Source organism: Haemorhous mexicanus, chromosome 8 (assembly GCF_027477595.1).
Source record: "Haemorhous mexicanus isolate bHaeMex1 chromosome 8, bHaeMex1.pri, whole genome shotgun sequence".
NCBI classification, from domain to species: domain Eukaryota; kingdom Metazoa; phylum Chordata; class Aves; order Passeriformes; family Fringillidae; genus Haemorhous; species Haemorhous mexicanus.
In genome coordinates, this window is record NC_082348.1 from 22773774 (window position 1) to 22792231 (window position 18458).

At 35.0% G+C, this 18458-nt stretch overlaps 1 protein-coding gene across 1 annotated transcript in view; it reads right to left on the reverse strand.

The window, feature by feature from the left end:
* The window catches only part of TTN (titin), a 236589-nt gene that overhangs the window by 119280 nt on the left and 98851 nt on the right, over positions 1-18458 (reverse strand). The window contains exons 130-156 of the mRNA XM_059852303.1: positions 18195-18275; positions 16052-16135; positions 15528-15863; positions 13698-13775; positions 13406-13480; positions 13109-13192; positions 12814-12900; positions 12200-12280; positions 11942-12034; positions 11638-11721; positions 10607-10711; positions 10312-10395; positions 9911-9988; positions 9613-9696; positions 9298-9381; positions 8745-9068; positions 8047-8121; positions 7049-7132; positions 6516-6596; positions 5808-5891; positions 5026-5109; positions 4754-4834; positions 3777-3857; positions 3196-3276; positions 2880-2990; positions 1445-1525; positions 154-237 (exon numbers count right to left, since the gene is read on the reverse strand). Coding sequence (XP_059708286.1) covers positions 154-237; positions 1445-1525; positions 2880-2990; positions 3196-3276; positions 3777-3857; positions 4754-4834; positions 5026-5109; positions 5808-5891; positions 6516-6596; positions 7049-7132; positions 8047-8121; positions 8745-9068; positions 9298-9381; positions 9613-9696; positions 9911-9988; positions 10312-10395; positions 10607-10711; positions 11638-11721; positions 11942-12034; positions 12200-12280; positions 12814-12900; positions 13109-13192; positions 13406-13480; positions 13698-13775; positions 15528-15863; positions 16052-16135; positions 18195-18275 — 2769 coding nt within the window. The remainder of the gene's footprint in view (positions 1-153; positions 238-1444; positions 1526-2879; positions 2991-3195; positions 3277-3776; positions 3858-4753; positions 4835-5025; positions 5110-5807; positions 5892-6515; positions 6597-7048; positions 7133-8046; positions 8122-8744; positions 9069-9297; positions 9382-9612; positions 9697-9910; positions 9989-10311; positions 10396-10606; positions 10712-11637; positions 11722-11941; positions 12035-12199; positions 12281-12813; positions 12901-13108; positions 13193-13405; positions 13481-13697; positions 13776-15527; positions 15864-16051; positions 16136-18194; positions 18276-18458) is intronic.

Sequence of the window (18458 nt, forward strand, 5' to 3'; positions counted from 1 at the left end):
AGCTATTCACAAAGGAAGAAGACACACAGTCTGCAACACTTATAAATATTATATAAAGTACACAAAAAAGCTGCTAACACAAACATAAGAAAGATAATATTTAGAGAAACAGATAAATGTTTGTGTGCAGTCTTTTCACGGTTGAACATATACCTTTGGCTGGTGGAGGTTCAGGTTTTTTAGGAACTTCAATGTGTATTTTCTCTTCTGAAATCACTTTCTTGGGCACCTCAGGCACTTTAAAAAAAGCAGTTAATTTTATTTATGTATGTCTGCAGTGTTCAGACATTAAGAAAAAGTAAATCTCAGGGACTTCAAAAGCATGAGTGGTTTTGGGTGCGAATATGCAATTTCTCCTTTCCCTAGAGAAAACTCTCTGCTGCCTCACTGAGTTACAGATGCAAAAGCTACGATTGCAATGACAAAATTATTTTATAAGACATTAATAGTAAAAGTAAATTACCATGATGCTAAAATGGTACTGTAGAAAATTAAGGGGTTTTCTTTCCCTGCATACAATTTTAGTCACTGGATGTTCTGGTTTCTTTGATTCTTTTACTTAAACCTCTTGTGGGACCAGTTCCTTTGGTATCTCAGACATTTGAAAAATAGCAATATTTTATACTGTCAGAATTTCATAAACAGTAAAGCATAACAAGCAGATCCAGGTATCTTTAGCTGGTATAACTTGTGAGGTTTTAGGCACAGCAACTTTGATTTTTTTGTTCTACATCTACTTCCTTGGGTCCTTCAAGCCCTTTGGGAAACAGATTATTTTCAGTGATTATACAGAGTTTTACAGTTATGTTCAAAACTTTTCAGTGGAAATTGCCAAGGTTCTTAATAAAACCTCTGATTTGACTTGTTTATTGGATTAAGGTTATTTTATGTCCCTGTAAAGCCTCAAGAAACACCTCAGAGTCTTCTGGAGTTTCTTCTTCTACATCAGATTATTTTTTCATTTTATTCAAATATCTCTCAAATCTCTATTTGACTGAGACTGACATTGTCTCTTTTGTATTCCTTGTCACATTCTTCTATGTGTGATGACTTTTTGGTATCAATTTTTTTTGTCTCTGCACACAAGTTTTCTTCTATATTAGACATATCTATCACTCATTCTATGCTCTCTTTTGGGGTTAGTGTTTCCTTGTCAGCCAGGACTATTTCACATCACTGAGGCCTTCTTTTCTCCTCTTCTCTTAAGATTCCTGCTTTTGTTCTCAAGTGTCAATCTCATTTCTGCTCAGCTACATCAATATTTCTTACACACCTGTACAGATTACAACTATGATTCAAAAGAGAAGAATTTTAAACACAGTAACATATCTAGAACAATATGGACACAGGAAAACACAAACAAGCAATCAGATAACTTGTCTGCACAATCAAGATAGAGGTGTTTTTCCTCTTCCAAATTTTAGTTTTCTGTAGTGAAACATACCTTTGGCTGGTGGTGGTTCTGGTTTTTTAGGAACAGCAGTGGGCACTTTCTCTTCTGGAATTTTCTTGGGCACCTCTGGCACTTTAAAGAAAACAGCATTCATTTTTTAAAATTAAAGCATTTAAAATATGTACATTGTAAAGTAGAAAGAGGATCACAAGAAGGAAAGATATAAAAAGAGAGATGTCATGCAAAAAGCATTGTATACTGTTACATACTAATAGGATTTTGATAAATGAGTTTTGCTATAAACTCTAATGCTCAAGAGAAAAATCTCCTCCTCTGAAAGACACTATTATTGACATATAAGCTTATGTAGTGTTACCCTTGGTATTTTAGGCATAACAGTATTTATTGATTTCTTAGGTAACTTGTACACTTCAAAGACATTAGTGTAGTTTTTAAAATTACAAAAATTAAACATTCAATACAGAGACATAAGACAAAACACATTGATATATAAGGATGTGACAAAACAAGTAGATGGATAAGGATGCTTTGACAACAGTTACAACTTCTGAGAGGTCTTCATGGTTCTACCCCTCTGGCAAAGAATAAGTTGGAAGTGACTTTGCTTGGGATCTGCTGTCAAGCAGTTTTAGATTTGCTATGCCCCCCATAAAGATGAAAACAAGCTAAAGAAGTCATGGCAAAAGTCGGACTTCAATGAAATGCCTTTCAAATGTCATCCACAACAGCTCCTCCCTGATGCTTGGCAGTACAATGTGACAATGACTGGGGGGGAGAAGCTGTGCTGCCTGACAGTTGTTAATGCCACTCAAACTGCCAGTTCAGACAGACCTGTAAAACACCTGAATGAACTGGAACAGCTGGTTCCTGTGCAAACTCTACTTCCATTCAAAATGAAGTCAGTTGACCCCTAGGTTGAACATGAGCAATGTGAAACAAAGGGATAGGATGTATTTCTTGCTAGTGTATGATCAAATTTCTGAGGCTGTACCCATAAAGTGAAAACAGTCTGTAAATCTCACTGCGTGTTAACATGGCTGGAGCTTTCCTTATTTCTAGTCCCTTTCACTGGCTTCTAAAACAATTTCTGGGTTACTTGGGTTGAATAAATAGATCAACTCAACTAATTTTTAATGCTTTGACAGCAACAGTACAAGGGACAGAAGAAACTTGTAGAAAAATAATGAAAGGATATGCTGACCTGTACCTTTGGCAGCTGCTGGCTTTTTAGGCAGTTTTTCTTCAGGAATAATTTTTTAGTTCAGACACTTGAAAGCTATTTGCTGATTTTGATTTTATGACTTAAACACAACTTAAGAAACAGAAAATGGGACATACACAACATAAATGCCACAAATCTGACATGTGGACCATGAACTATTAAACCAGAAACTATGTAAGAAACAGAAAAAAGTAAAGATGCTTATCAGCGAAAAACTTCAGTTCTACCAGGCTCTCAAAGTACCTTTAGATGGTGGAGATTCTGGTCTTTTAGGCACAGGAGTAGGTTCTGGTTTTTTAGGCATAGCAATAGGTACTTTTTCTTCTGGAACAGCTTTCCTAATGGCTGCAGGCACTTTAAAGATATTAGTTCAATTTGATGAGAGAAAGACATGTCATGAAAAATCTCAAATTTTTCATATAAGTAAGGTACTGAAAGAATGAATACAAATATGAATTGTATTGAAAAAGGACTAAAACACAACATGAATAATTTAATTTTCCTGGAGTTAGCAAAGACTTAGGAAATTGTAGGAAGAGGTGATGAAGAAGTCATATACCTCTAGATGGTGGAGCCTCCTCTTTCCTATGAACAGTAGAAATTTCTTCTTCTATGTGAATTTCCTCATAAACTTCATGTACTTGAAAGATATTAGTTTAAACACTTAAATTAACTTAGAGTATCTTCAGAAAACAAGACAACATATTAGATAAATAACAAATATAATCAAATATTCAAGCTCCTCTGAAGACATATAGGTTTATTTTATATCCATGTGGAAAATTAGGATGCTTTCAAATAAGGGGTGAAAAACTCCCCACTGACCTGACCTCTGAAGTTTGTCAGAAGAAAGATGTGTGATGTGTCCTAAACTGAGCTACTACCCTGAGAGCAGAAAAAGGCCCTGTCTATTTCAGTTCTGTCACTTTTTCTTTATTTTTCCCCCTTTGGGCTGATCTCAAGTGGCACTTAATTTTAAGAACAACTACAGGCAATAATTTTTTAAATCGCTTATTACTGTTGCAAGTCACCAAAGCTGTTAAGTAAACTCTAGCTCATGATAAACAGAATGCTCTCAAAATAATTTACATGCAAAACCATGTTTTTTATTCTTCAAATCAAACTTAAAATTTCTTATACCTGTAAAGTGTGAAGGTTCTTCTTTAGGTACAGCAGGAGGTATTTTTTCTTTGTGGACAGCTTTCTTTCGTACTTCAGGAACTTAAAAATATTGGTTTATTTTAGAGATTTGCATTATGAAATAAGTAATACAGTTTTGTAAAAAAAAAAAAAATCTACTAGAACAATAGGAAAAATATGTGGTATTGAGATGGGAATAAAACTTAAAAACTTCACCTGCTGGAGTCTGTTATTTTTCTAACTCCTAGTATTTATGGTTCTGAATATACTTTTTGCTGAAAAATAAGTAGGGTTTTTTTTATGTTTGGGTGTTTGTTTGTTTTTCCTGGTTTTGTTTGTTTGTTGGTAGGATGTTTTTGTGTGAGTCTGTATGTGTGTGTTTAAGGACTTTTGGCACTAAAAAGAGTTTTCTTTTTTGAAATTTCAAAATTACCCCTAAAAGCAAGGTAAAAATCCAGTTCAATTAACTAAATTTTAGGCTTCCATCATGTACAGAGCTCTTCAATTCTGGAATCATGTAACAAAATTATGTTTCTATTAAAAATGTTGTGGCTTTCTCTTTTGTCCTGATTTAAAGTTGTTTCTTAATCTTGACTTTCTTTAAGCCCTTATGACTACTAAGAGTCCTTTTGCAAATAAGCTTCTCTCACAACCTTTTAGATTTTTTTCCAATATATTGTCAGAGAAAGTATTTTGAGAAATAGAACATGAGACATGAAGTTGAAAAAATATGAAACTAATGCCTGAATCTCCTGCATACTAAACTTCTGTGCCTAATTTAGTCTTCCTAAATTTCAAAGTGTGGCAGAATGTATCAATCTGTTTAAGCTACTACTTATAGGAAAAAAATAAAAACCAACAGTAAAGTGTCTCTAGCTTGAAGTTGTGTTGTTTAAGGAAAACAAGCAAGGTGTGTTTCTCACTTGGTATCTCACTTTCATAAGAGGTTAGAGAGGGTTAATTTGGAGGTAATGTACCTTTAGCTGGAGGAGCTTCTTCTGTAGGTACAGCAGCAGGTATTTTCTTAAGTGGGACAGTTTTCTTTGTCACAGCAGATACTTCAAAGATATTAAAGTTTTTAAAGAACATTATAATACATTAAGTGTAAGTAGCAAAGACAGACACATAGCATCTAAAGAAACATTAGAATGAAAACATTAAATAACAGATTAGCACGCAGATGGAATGATGAAGATGAATAATTTGTAGGAATGTGGTGCTTTACAGATTGCTTGAAGAGTTGGTTTACCTTTAGCTGCTGGAGCTTCTGGTTCACTAGGAGTAATAAAAGGCATCTTTTCCTCTGTTGGAACTTCTCCATAACCTTCAGGTTCTTTAAAGATATTAGTTTATTTTACATATTTTAATATTAGTTACAAGACAGGAGTAGAAAGACAAAATAAAAACATGCAGAAATGCATATGGACAAAGAGCTGCTTGAGCGTAAGTTATTTAAATATCTTTCAGCCTGATCATTGACTTACTACTGCTAAAAGTTACCATTCCCAAGTAGAAATATATATGTTTACAGAAGTATTTAATTTTATTTTCTAGTTTCTTAGTTCTGTGTATTAGACAGAATTTGGAACTGAATTTCGTATGTCTTCGTTTGGAGTTGACTATCTCCATTGCAACTCAAAAATAAGGTGTTGCTCAGGATGGCTCTTAAACCCTTGTCTACTTAAGCTCATTTCTTTGCTCCAGTGTGACTCAAGTGCTTCCTGAATCAGAAGCTTAGTTTCTCTCTTATTTATGTATCTTTTTCATATTATTAGAGGAAAAAAGTATAGCATTTTTAAAATGCTAAACTCCGTTTTTACATTTAGTGTAAGGTTTTAAATTTGAAGTTTTTAAAATGCTGAATTATATCTAAATTTGTGGACATGGATGGTCTGAAAGAGATGGATATAAGCCTCTTTTAAATAGTTTTAAAAATGAAATAAAATTAGCTCATATTTTACAGAATAATATAGAGCATGACTTGATATATTCTCTTCAATTTTCTCTTTGGTAGATGAGTCATTGATGTACCTTCATAAACAGGAGGCTCCTCTTCTCTAGGGATAATGGTGGGTACTTTCTCTTCAAGGACAGCTCTCTTATGAAACTCAGGAGCTTCAAAGATATTAGCTTTTTTTAGTAACTTCAAAATAATTTTCAACTTTTAATATCCCAAACAGAAATAAACCCAGAAAATGATGTAGTTTTGAGGTCTTGGAAACTTTTCAAGAATTAAGTATGATACAGTTCTAGAACTGCCTTCCTGGAACAGTGAATGATATGAAGAAATGTTTGGTTTCAGCTCTCAAAGAGAGAGCCATTTGCTTTCCTTACTGCACTGTCATGCTCTTCCTTCTGCTTGGTGTAACAGCTTTAATAGCCTAAACTTACTGGCTCTTGTCCTATTACTTTAACCAATATAATTTGTATTGGTATCAAAACCCCAGTTTAAACTAAATTCACAAGAATATTATAAATAGGAAAGCACTGAAGCTTTACACCCTGGTGTTGTAAGCAGCAGCACCTCCTCAGCATGTTTTCATTCATAATTCAGTGATTTACTGCCTAGCACATATTTGAAATGTTTGCCCCAGAGTTTGGGATTTATCACTGAGATTTCAAGCTCCACTTAGAGACCGCAGTGGTGTAAAGAATATGACAAGTTTTAGTGATGTTAGCTGGGAAAAGATGGCACAAATATTTCCTTTCCATAAAGTCTCATATCAAAGGCTCCTTTACCTTTCACTGGTGGAACTTCTATTTCAGGTGTACGTGTAGGTTTCTTTTCTTCAGGGACAGGTCGTTTGAAATCATCTGGCCCTTTAAGATATGATTTACTTTTAGGGCTTTCAAAGCTACTTGAAAGAAGTTACAAAGAAGAAGAGCAAGTCTAGCAAGGAAGACTATTGAAATATCAAAGAATTAAATCCTTCCTGAAAGAACATTTATGTTAATTTTGAAGATTAGACAGAAGAATAACATATTAAAAACACATTCTTGAAAGATTCCTTTCCAGAAGAAATAAAGATATTATTTCTTTCTGAACTTTTTCTATGTACAAGTTAATGACAAAACACACATTTTTCAAGTTACTCTAACATGTTTTCAACAAATGACTTGAAACCAACAGACAAAAAAGACTCAATGACAAACAAATGAAAAAAGACCCACCGTGGGGACATAAAACATGCACATATTTCTCAACAAATAATGAGGACAAAAGACTGAAATTAGAGTTCATGTTTCACAAGGACAATGAAGAGGAAGTATACCTTTAGCTGGAGGAGGCATTTCCTTTTTAGGAGGAGCAGGTGGTACTTTCTCTTTTGGAACAGGTTTCTTTGGCACTGCTGGCACTTTAAAGACATTGGTAGTTTTTTTTAAGAAGTTTGCAATATGAGTATTATGTAAGAATAGAAGTTAAACAAAAAGCAAACAATGCAAAGAGTCAGAAAACTTAGCAAAACAGAAAAATATTTCTTAAAAACATAAATACATGTTGTAGAAGAGACCACCTATCTGGACTATTTTGCTTGGATTAATGCAGCCAGAGTTTCAGTATTCAGTAAAAGAAAAGCACTCCTGTTGTTGGATAAATTTGGAATAGGGATAAGCCTTAACAATTAGGTTTCAGGTACTATCTGCTCTAATTAATGGCAGCTGGGAATATGGCAAGGTTGTAATTTCCTGTCAAATAACTCCGAGCTTTTCTGTAAAAGCAGGCAAGCAAACTGATCCGCCTTTTCCAACTGACTTCATTCTGACAATTCATATGAGAAATAACTATAAAAGTTAGCATAAAATGAATTCCTGGCAAATTTAGTGCTATGAACAGAAAATCACAGAACTAGTGAAGTAACTTCTCTAGCACTCACTGACAATTGCTTTTCATGACACTTATCTTTCATAAAGCCTGATACAGAGAATACCTATTAAGATATCTCACACTCCAGCACATCATTAGGTTACAAAAAGTTCTAGGTCTTTAAGATTCTGCAGGAAACTAGAGCTTTAACCATTAGCTTTAAAATATCACTTACGTTGTGATGGCAAAAATTAAATTAAGGTACAAACTTCACTACCTTTGTCTCCAAGAAGTAATTTGTTTGATTTTTGTTTTGTTAAAGAAATAATTTTTTTAGTAATCTGTCTTTACCAGTACTATGAAAGAGTCTATCAGTCAAATCAGAATAGGTAAAGTACTGGATTTGGGGATTCAGAGACTCATGCAGAAGGCTGTGTTTTCAAATTTATCTGATGGATGATGTACCTTTAGCTGGTGGAGCTTCTTTTTTAAGAGCAGGTACTTTTTCTTCTGGCAGAGGTCTTTTGGGCAATGCAGGCACTTTAAAAAATATGTCATTGTGGATTAAAAGTTATTCATGAAGAAGCACACATAAAGACAGCAAGCAGAGCAATTACTCATTTGTAGAGGAGCCAAATCATAATTCATGCAGAAAGAAGGGAGCAGTCATCTCAGAATTCTTGAGTAATGAAATAAGAAATATTAATGTATATCTATTTGGTACAATGTAGATGCATTTCCTCTTTGGTGTGAGGGATTCTATGATCATAATAAATTTAAATTATGGGAAAGAAGGTTCTATATCAGTCCTAATATTTTTAAAACTCAAAGGAGCTGAACTGGACAAAAGAATAAAATATTAATGGATAAAAAGTAATTCAGGTTGAAGCTGAATTACATCAGAAGATTAACATTTTCTCTGCTTGTGTTATATATATCTACTAGTTCACTCTTGGGCAGTCAGACAGGGAGCCCTCTCATTTTACAGAGAAAGAAGGAAGCACTAGGATAGAGACAAACTTTGAATGGATTTACCATTACCAGCAACAGACACACATAGGACTACAAACAAGGCAAAATATAAATAAACACCCACAGGAGGCTTAAGCAGCAACTGAAAACTCACCACACTATAAGAACAAAGAAGTCATGACTTGATTTACCTATAGCTGGTTTGGTCTCATAAGCCTCCTCATACACCTCCTCATATTTCTCATAGATCTCTTCCTTCTCCTTAAACTCATACTGTTCATAGACATCTTTCTCCTCAGCCTCCACTTCATATTCCCGTTCCAGAATTTCCTTATACCCCTCAGGTTCTTCAGGCTCCTCGTAGGCCTCAATTTCTTCGGCTTCCTGAATCTCCTCAAACTCTTCATATGTCTCATACTTCTCGTATTCTTCATAGGCATACTCATACTTCTCCACCACAGGTGCAGGAGCAGGGACTTTTTCTTTCCGTACAAGTTTCTTGGATACTTCGGGCACTTTAGAAACAGCATTATTGTTACTACCTGACAATTGTTGAAATTTTTTTTTTTTTTACTGTTACTCTAGATAATTGACAAAGAACAAAGAATATACATAACAACCTCAAGCATAAGTAACACTAAATTATAAAACTATGCTTTTGAAAAAAAAATATATATAATAAAAGATTTTAGAATGAAGTGGAAAAAAAATCTTTGGGAAAAAAAAGAGGAAATATACCTGTACCTTTGGTTGGTGTCGGTTCTTTGGGTTTGGGCACAACAGCTTGCACTTTCTCTTCTGCCACAGCTCTTTTACGCACCTCCACGACTTAAAAGATACAGATTTTGTTTAGCAATTTAAAAACAACAAATCACCTCAGAGCAATGTAAGTAGAAAAGCACAAGAAACAGAGCTTTATGGTTCAACAACACAAACACTGAAAATGAAGAGTTTAAACATAAATTCAAACAAGGATCTTGTACAACAGAGACAAAAGTCAGAAAGAAGAAGGTCAAGGGTATTCCTAGCATAAATATTAATTATAAGGAGGACATATACCTTTTGCAGCTGGAACCTCCACTTTTTCAGCGGGAGCAACCAGCACCTTCTCTTCAGGAGCAACCCTCTTAGGCATCTTGGGTACTTTAAAGATAAAACCTAACTTCAGTGTACTTTTGCACAATTTTTAAATGGACAGAAAGACAGAAGTTTATGAACAACAGAGCAGAAACGTACAAACAAATACTATAGTGACAAATACAACACAGGAAAGAAATACTTAAGCGTCCCTTGCTAAACTCAACTTGGATCAAGAATATTATCAGTTAACCATAACAGCATTTACAATCTGAAGTACCTTTGGCTGATGGAGCTGGCACCTTTTTAGGAACAGGTTCTTTCACTTCAGGAATGGCTTTCTTAGGCATCTCAGGCACTTTAAAGACATTTTGTTTTAAGAATGTCATCCACCAGTAGTACGAGAAAAAGAACAGAAAACATGTACAAAGAGACATAATAAGAACTGATCTGCAGAATATATTTTTAAAAGATGAAACAGAAATTTAAGCAAAAGACACTTTACACCCACGGGCAGACTTCTTGAGCAACTCAAATAGTTTTAGAGTTTGTTTTGTGCTAAGAATTTGACAGGCACTCTGAGATAGCAATACAGAAATGCAGCAGGGACAAAAAGCTAACATAAATAACAAACAAACTAAACAGAGACACTGAATAACAATACATTGTTAACTTATGCACCTTTTGCTGGAGGAAGCTCCAGTTTCTCAGGTGGAGGTGCAGGTGTTTTTTCCTTTGGGACAGGTTTCTTAGGAATCTCTGGTTCTTTAAAGATATTATTTTGCAAACAAGTGTTAAAATTGCTTTTGGAACAGTAAAAATGTGAACATGGAAACAAGATAAACACATAGAACAAGATCACAAACTCCCCCCAAAACATATATAAGAGTTACATAAAACTTAGAACAAGAAATAGAGATGAATTTTAATGAACACAGAAGATGCTATGGGTGACTTGAAAGAAAAGATCATGTACCTTTTTCTGGTACAATTTCCTCTGGAATAAATTCCTCTTCTTCTTCTTCAGGAACAAAAATGGGAACCTTTTCTTCAGACACAATTTTCTTTGCAACTTCAGGCACTTTGAAGATATTGTTTTAAGAACTTTACTTTCATGACATCACAAAGAAAAATCCATAACATAAACCACAAAGACACCAACTTTAAAGTAACACAACAAATAGAAATAAAAACATAGGGGAAACTACTGGGTGTTTTTAACTCCCTGAAAATAGCAATGTGTAATTAGGTTGCAAGTCTTATATGAGGACTAGCACTTTTGCCCAATTTTTAATTCCGCAGTGTCATTGCGAACAGAAAATATTAGCAAGATATGCTACAAACCACAGTTAAAAAAGATTATTAACATTAAGGTTTTTTTACATAAAAACCTCTCAGTGTCTGCTTTTATTTTATTTTTTTTTCTTGTATTTTTTTTTTTTTTTCTAAATTAGTCAGCTGCTGAGGCAGAATATGTTTGGTATCCAACAGTGGCCTTTGCAATAGTTTACCTCCCCTTTGAATTTCACATTTAGGGTATAGGATCTGGTTATTAGTATGATCAGCTATACATTGATGTTATTTTTGTATAATTTTAGCTAAAACCCTTGAGAATCTAGCTTATTCTCAAGATACATGTAAGAGTGATCTCCCTAAATTAAAGAATTTCCAGGTAAAGGGCCACAAAATTTAATTTCAGCTATTTTGTTTAAAGAAAATCTAAATTACTTTAGAAATTATTTCTGGATGACAATATCACAAGGAATTATTTCATTCACAGTAATCACTGAAAGTGGAAAAAAGCAGATCATTCAAGGCCTGATCCTCAGCTGGCTGCTGTCAATACCAGGACAGACCAGCCCTGTCTGAGCCCTAGCACTGCTCACTGCAGGGAAACAGCAGGACCTGAGTTCACATGAGTATAAATTGAATGTTGAAATTAGGTTCCACTGAAATATGAAAGTAAGAGGGAGAGGAGTTGTCTGCATACATCACAATGTGATATACCTTTAGCTGGTGGAGTTTTCTTTACTTTAGGAACTGCAACAGGAACTTTTTCCTCTGGGACAGCTCTCTTGCGCACCTCTGGCACTTCAAAGATATTGTTTGGATAAGAAATTGGTAACTGCTTTTAGAGCATCAAAACTACTAAAACTACAGAACAAAGTCACAAAGACCAGAAAGAAGAAGAAGAAAACTCCTCTTAAAAGGTTAATTGAGGTTTATACTAAGCTTAAAACAATCACTGGAGATGAAGATCTATTAATGAATTGAACAAAGCTCTCATAATCTTCAAGAATCAATGTTGTACCTCTTGCTGGCATCTCTGGAACCTTTTCTTCTTCTTCTTCTTCAGGAACAAAAATAGGTACCTCTTCACTGGGAGGTCTTGGTACTTCTGGCACTTTAAAGATAGTTTTTATTGTAGAAAACTTGGACACAACTTACGCAAAAGCTAAAGCAAGTACATTTGTCACACACTGCTACGACACTGCAGTTAAATTCTAACAACAAATACACAAAGCCAAGAACAAGCATTATCCACATGTTCAGCTACAGGAAGCAATACCTTTGGCTGGTGGAGGCTCTGGCTTTTTATGTACAGGGACAGGTACTGCCTTTTCTGGAACCTTCTTGGGTACTTCAGGCACTTTAAAGACATTTTTATTTAGGGAATTAATTTTCAATGTAACATAAAACCTAGTAAAAAGATAACTGCATATCTGATATTAAGATAACTACACAAATAGGGTAAAATCTAGTCATGTGATGAAAAGTTAACATTGATTTTATGAACAGATTTATGCACAGATGTAAACTTACAAATATACAGGGACTACAGGACTACAAACTGGTATGGTAAGGCTAAGGGGGAAGTCTGGCTGTTTAGGTAAATTTTTTCTCTTTTGGACTAGCTGTTTTTGTAGCAGCAAGTCCTTTAAAAGATTTAGTTATATAAGATCCAAAAGACAGAGACAATACAAAACACAAAGACATTTTCAAAGCGGAGAGTAAGGATAGACCCCATGCCTGACAGACACAGACACAACAGTGTCAAACAGCTCAGGGAGTGGTTCAAACACATCAGGCTGAAGAATGGGATTCTTACTGCCAGTAACAATCTTCCTATAGAGATGAAGAAACAAAAATAGAATCACACAGTTGAAGCAGAAAATGGCATACCTTTGGCTGGTGGAGGTTCTTCCACTTTTTTAGGCACTGGGACATGTATCTTCTCTTCTGGCACAAGTTTCTTTGGTACTTCAGGCACTTGAAAAAATATTATTGTAGCTTAAGAATTTAATTTTTGAGCCATAAGGTAAAGAACATTGAAATGAATCAATAAAGTTGGGTGACAAAGAAGAACTGTCAAGAATAGAAGATTCTTCACTCTACATCACGCATCAAAAAAGACTGACTTTTAAATGATTTTTTTTTTAATAAAACATTCAGTCAAGAGCTATATCAAGTCATATACCTTTGGCTGGTGGAACATCCTTCTTTTTTGGTACAGGAACAGGAACCTTCTCTTCTGGCACAGGTTTCTTTGGCACTTCTGGAACTTAGTAAGATATTATTAAATATTGAGCTTGGCATGAAAATCAAAACAACATGACATACAAACCAGTCAAACTAAAACAATTCGACACAAACAAAAAGAACCACAGTTCTTAAGAGTAACAATTCTTTTTCTCTCCTCGTTTGTAACACAAGTGAGAAGATAAAGGAATGCTAGAAGATCTTTCTGATCACAGATAATGACAAGTGCATGTACCTTTAGCTGGGGGAGCTTCCTTCTTCGGCACCTGGACTTTCTTTTCAGGTACAGGTTTCTTTGGCACCTCGGGCACTTCAAAAACATGATTTTGGTTAAAAAAATAAACCAAAGCTACTCAAAACAGAAATGAAACAAAAAAGACAGCAACGCAAATATTTCATATAAAGACCCCTCTCCAAAAAGAACAGAAAAAAGTAATAAGCAATTATTAGGGCAATTAAGGCATCTGAAAAATAATGTGAATAACTTATTCAGAAGATGCCTTCTAATGTAAAGAGATGATATATACCTTTTGCTGGAGGAGGTTCTTTTTTCTTCAGAATAGGTATTTTTTCCTCTGGAACAGGCTTCTTGGGAACCTCAGGCACTTGAAAGATACCATTAATGTTTTAGGTATTTACTTCCATAACAACAGGAACATAAAGTGCAAACAAACACCACAAATATATCTTCATGCAAACAAACATCACATTCTCTAAAAAAACAGCTATGATTTAAAAGGATTGTATCAAGAAGACAAAATAAAATAACAAACTCATCATATTAGCTGCTATTATGTCCATTCTCCCTGCTTAGCCATGAAGACCATCAATAAAAATGTTTTCAACTTCAAGGGCTTTTTTGAAAGAAGAAGATTAAGAAGATTAAGGCAGAGAGATTCAGTCCATTTTTTGAATCAGTTATTAAAAACATGTTTCCAATGCTTGTCAGGCATGTAATAGGTTGCATCTGATCATATTCTTTTATATATATTAAATATAAATTGCTGACTGCACTTTCTTCCTGAAAAATTTCCAAGAGCTTTCTAAATGCAAAAAACCCAAGCACATCTAGTTTATCAACTGACTTACTTCAAGGACAGAACTGTCCATTATAAGTACCCAGCAGTTTATACCACTATTTGTTGGGTAAATGAAATGCTTTTCAAAAAATCCCTTTACTCTTCTGAAATCCCTTTACTCTTCTGAAATCCACAGACTTTTCCTTTAACTGCAGTGAGACAAAGGTTTCAACTAAAACGTATCTAAACTTTTGTTTGTCCTCCAAACCCCAGAAATGTCCATATAAATTTTACAATGACAGGAGAATAATTTCACTGGCTCTGAGCATAATGAAGAAAGTTTGGAGTACATATTAATTAAACTTAGCTGCTATGAGAGATTAAATGGAAATTTCAGCCAACACTGATCTCCCTGTTCAGGACTAACCTGGCTTTTGCAGTGTACAGCCTCATCTTTTCTCATGTTTATGACAAAATTTCGACTGCAAACAATGTTAGATATAATTTTGACATTTATTAATTAGTCAAATAAAATTCTGAACTTCTTTGATGGAAAAAAACCACTAAGGAATGATTTGGATCAGGACTGGAAATGATACTCTTAGATGATTATGTAATTTTGGAAAATCGGATATACATGGTCTGTATCTTTCTATTATGATGCAGAAAGGCTTTATGACCAAGACCTTGGCACGACCTAGTTCTCCTAAGTAGTGAATACTATGTTCATCCTGTACTAACAACGCAGAAAATTTTTACCCATACCATAAAAATTAATCCTAAGGAAAACACCTGAAACTAAGATTATTTAAATATGGATATTTTTCTTTTTCATGAAAGTATATTATTCTCTTCAAGATGGAAATAAACATCAGCCATAGGGCTTTCTAAGATTTCTGCAAAAAATTCGGTGTGGCTTGTGTTCCTAAATCACTTATTTTCAAGTACCCTAGCTATTTTCTAGATAAATATATTTTTTGTCTATGATTGCAGACTTTACGTAAGCATTTTTAAGTATTTCAAGCACAGTCTGACAGAAAAATTGGACCCCAGATGAGGATGAAATTCAGCTTGGTTAAATTTTCATAGTGGGTTATACAGAGTTCTTATGAAAGAGGAATGAACATGTATGGCATGGAAAATTTAAATTTATGGAGTTAGTAGTAAAGAGTAGACACACAGCCATCACATGTTTTCTGCGCTATATAATAATCAATAAACATCTTAAAAAATGCATACTGTAAAGCACACTGCAACATTTTAAAGCAAAAATTTGGTACTTTCATAGAATGAAAAGATACTACTTTTCCTCACACAAACCCTAAAGTTAAAATATACCTCTAGCTGGCAGGGGAGCCTTCTCTTCATATTGTGGCTCTTCCTCCTCATATTCAGCAACTTCCTCTCCATAATAAGCAGCTTCTTCTTCTTCATAATGGATGACTTCTTCCTCTTCGTACTGAGGAACTTCTTCCTCTTCGTACTGAGGAACTTCCTCCTCATAGTGACTAACTTCTTCGTAATGGCGAACTTCCTCCTTGTATTGGATTACCTCCCTCTCATACCTGGTGGTGTCTTCCTCCTCGTACCTTGGAACCTCCTCCTCCTCCTCATACTGAGGAACTTCCACGTACGCTTTTTCTTTTCGGACAACTGTCTTGCGTACTTCAGGCACTTAAAAAGATACCAATCAAAATTTAGCACACAGATCTTGAAGGATATTAAGGATCACAAGGCATTGTCAACTAAGAATTAACCAAAGGAAGAACATTCCATAGGAAACAAATCAGTACTCACTGAACATGGAACATACAAGACACAAAAGACATTCACACCATATTTGAGTACTCTATCCAGTATACCTTTGGCTGGTGGTCTTGCCATTTTTTTAGGAGGATAAATTGGTACTCTTTCTTCAATGATAGCCCTCTCTGGTACGTCAGGCACTTAAAAGATACAGTACAATTACATTTAAGAATTTTTATATGTAAATTGTTTAAAAGCAAAAGTATTGGCAAGAAACAGAAAAAGATATCTTACAAACACACGGCCGACATGTAAAAGACAAGCGTGCTTATTGTCACTGGACAAGTAGCTAGGGAAGTCATTAGGCTTCTTTTCAATTAAGAAACATCAATCTTTTCAAGGTACCAATATAAGCAGCTGATATGATTCCTGCTTCATCCAGTGCTGCCAACAGTGAAGTTAAGTTTGCTGATGGGCAGAACTCAAAATTCAGAGCCATTCAATTAGAAAATCAATAAACCTCATTGTTCTCTGTAGCAGCTGCCTTCCAGAGCAGTGACACTTTGCACTACCTCAGGAAGAGTTCAAGAAGTCCTCATTCACTGACAAAAAAAGATTTGTGTAGAAAACTCTAGATGAAGGTGAAGGAACACATGGAGAGAAACTTTGAGAGTGATTAACAATAGATAAGGGCTCTGGTCTAATTAAAAGCAAAAGAATGACGTGCTCAGTGAGGAAGGTGTTTTTCCTCTTCTGTCAATTACTTTATGAAGTGACTTGTTCTGACATGGCAAGGAGCTGTTCCTTGTAAAAGCAGGAGCATCTCCAAAAGATTAAGATGTGGATATGTTCAGTTTTTAAGACTTATTCAGGAAAGAATGCTATGTTTAAGCAGCATATTCTCCTTTACAGAAGTGTGTTGGTCTTGTCTTCTGAGGCAGGTGTCTTGGAAAATTTTTGACCAATATAATTGGAAACTGCACAGAAAATCACCTTGGCATTTTAAGATCTGGCAGACTTGCCAAGTCGGAGAATAACTGTGGCATTTTCTAAACAGATTGGAGGTTTTTTCTGACCTTCAGAGATGGAATCCATCCTGTTGCTGACAGATTTGAGAATTTCTAGAAGCTTTATTCATGACAAGCTACAGTGAGCATAGATGAGTGGTTGCCACAAGTCTTGATGCTTGGTGTTATTTTTGGGGCAATGTGAAGACTCTTTACCTCTCTAAGTATTTTCTGGCAGAGTCTTCCTTGATATTTAATTGTAAATGCCAGGTACATCTACACTTGAAATCTTAAACTGAAACTGCTAGGAACTGGTACTTTGGTGGATTTGAAAACAAAAATTGCATTATGCGTGAGTGTCCTTTTCAGAAAGCTCAGATTCCTTTGGATTCTCTTTTCCAGCTAAAACACCAAAGTTTGGTACCCTATTGGAGAACTGTTGCCTTTAAGGTCTTTCTGCTTTGACCCTTTTCTTTCCAGACTAGATGGCATATTACACCTGCCTTACAGAGGAATAAAAGTTGTCCTTCATCATACTCTTGGTACTCATAGTATGCTTGTCCCCCCAACTTTGGAGACTAGATAGATAAGTTAACTTCATGCTGATTTGTTTGTATTAATCTTTCATAATATGAACATGAAAATGCCATTTATCAACAGTGTCGGATCTAAAAGTAGTGAGTGTGAGTCATCTTGTGGGTCATTTTTCACAAATCAATTGATAGTCTGCAAAAGTAAAAGAGCAATAAAATTTTCCTTAAAGGCTATGGACTATTGAGCAGGCAGATGCATTGCACTGGATTGTGTTAAGTGTCTCAGCCATGCAGGCAACAGTAGAGCTAATTTTTTTTTTAACCTTCAGATTTAGGTGGGGAGTTGCTTTTACCGAATAGGAAAGGAGTGTCTGCCTTTTCAGAATAATAAAGCCTGTTAATTTAAATGAAAGCAAAGACTGTCTCTTGTTTCCCCTCAAAGGTCAGACAGGTGGCAAGATTTAAAAAGGAGGAGCCAAAATTAGGCCAAAATTATTTGGCTTCCACGATGAGAACAGCAGCAAGCCAAAGGAAAGAATTAAATGAGAGACAGCATTTTATTGCAATAATGAAATACTGTCCTGCGTTATTCCATAAGCTTCACTTTTGTGATAAACTGGCAGGAGCAAAGGACATGAAATTTTCTTTGAGTCTCTCTGGTTTTTTTTACTAGCTGACAAGATGTAACTTTGGATACAGAACATTTTTAGTCTTCCTACCTGTGTATGAAATCTCCTTTTCTGTGTGGAGAGAAACGGACACTTCCTCTGACATAGCCCAATGTTCTTCTTCTGCTGGTTCTTCAAAGACAGAGTCTAACATTAATTTTTTTTTTTTCTGGTGTAATATCATGTACAATAATAAGTATCCCATTTGGAGTTTCTTAGAAAAATAACTATTGTTTCCTGGCACCACCCACACCCAGAGTAATTGGGAAAAATGTCTCTTGTATTTCTCAAAGGCTTTGTAAAAGTTCCTCTGGG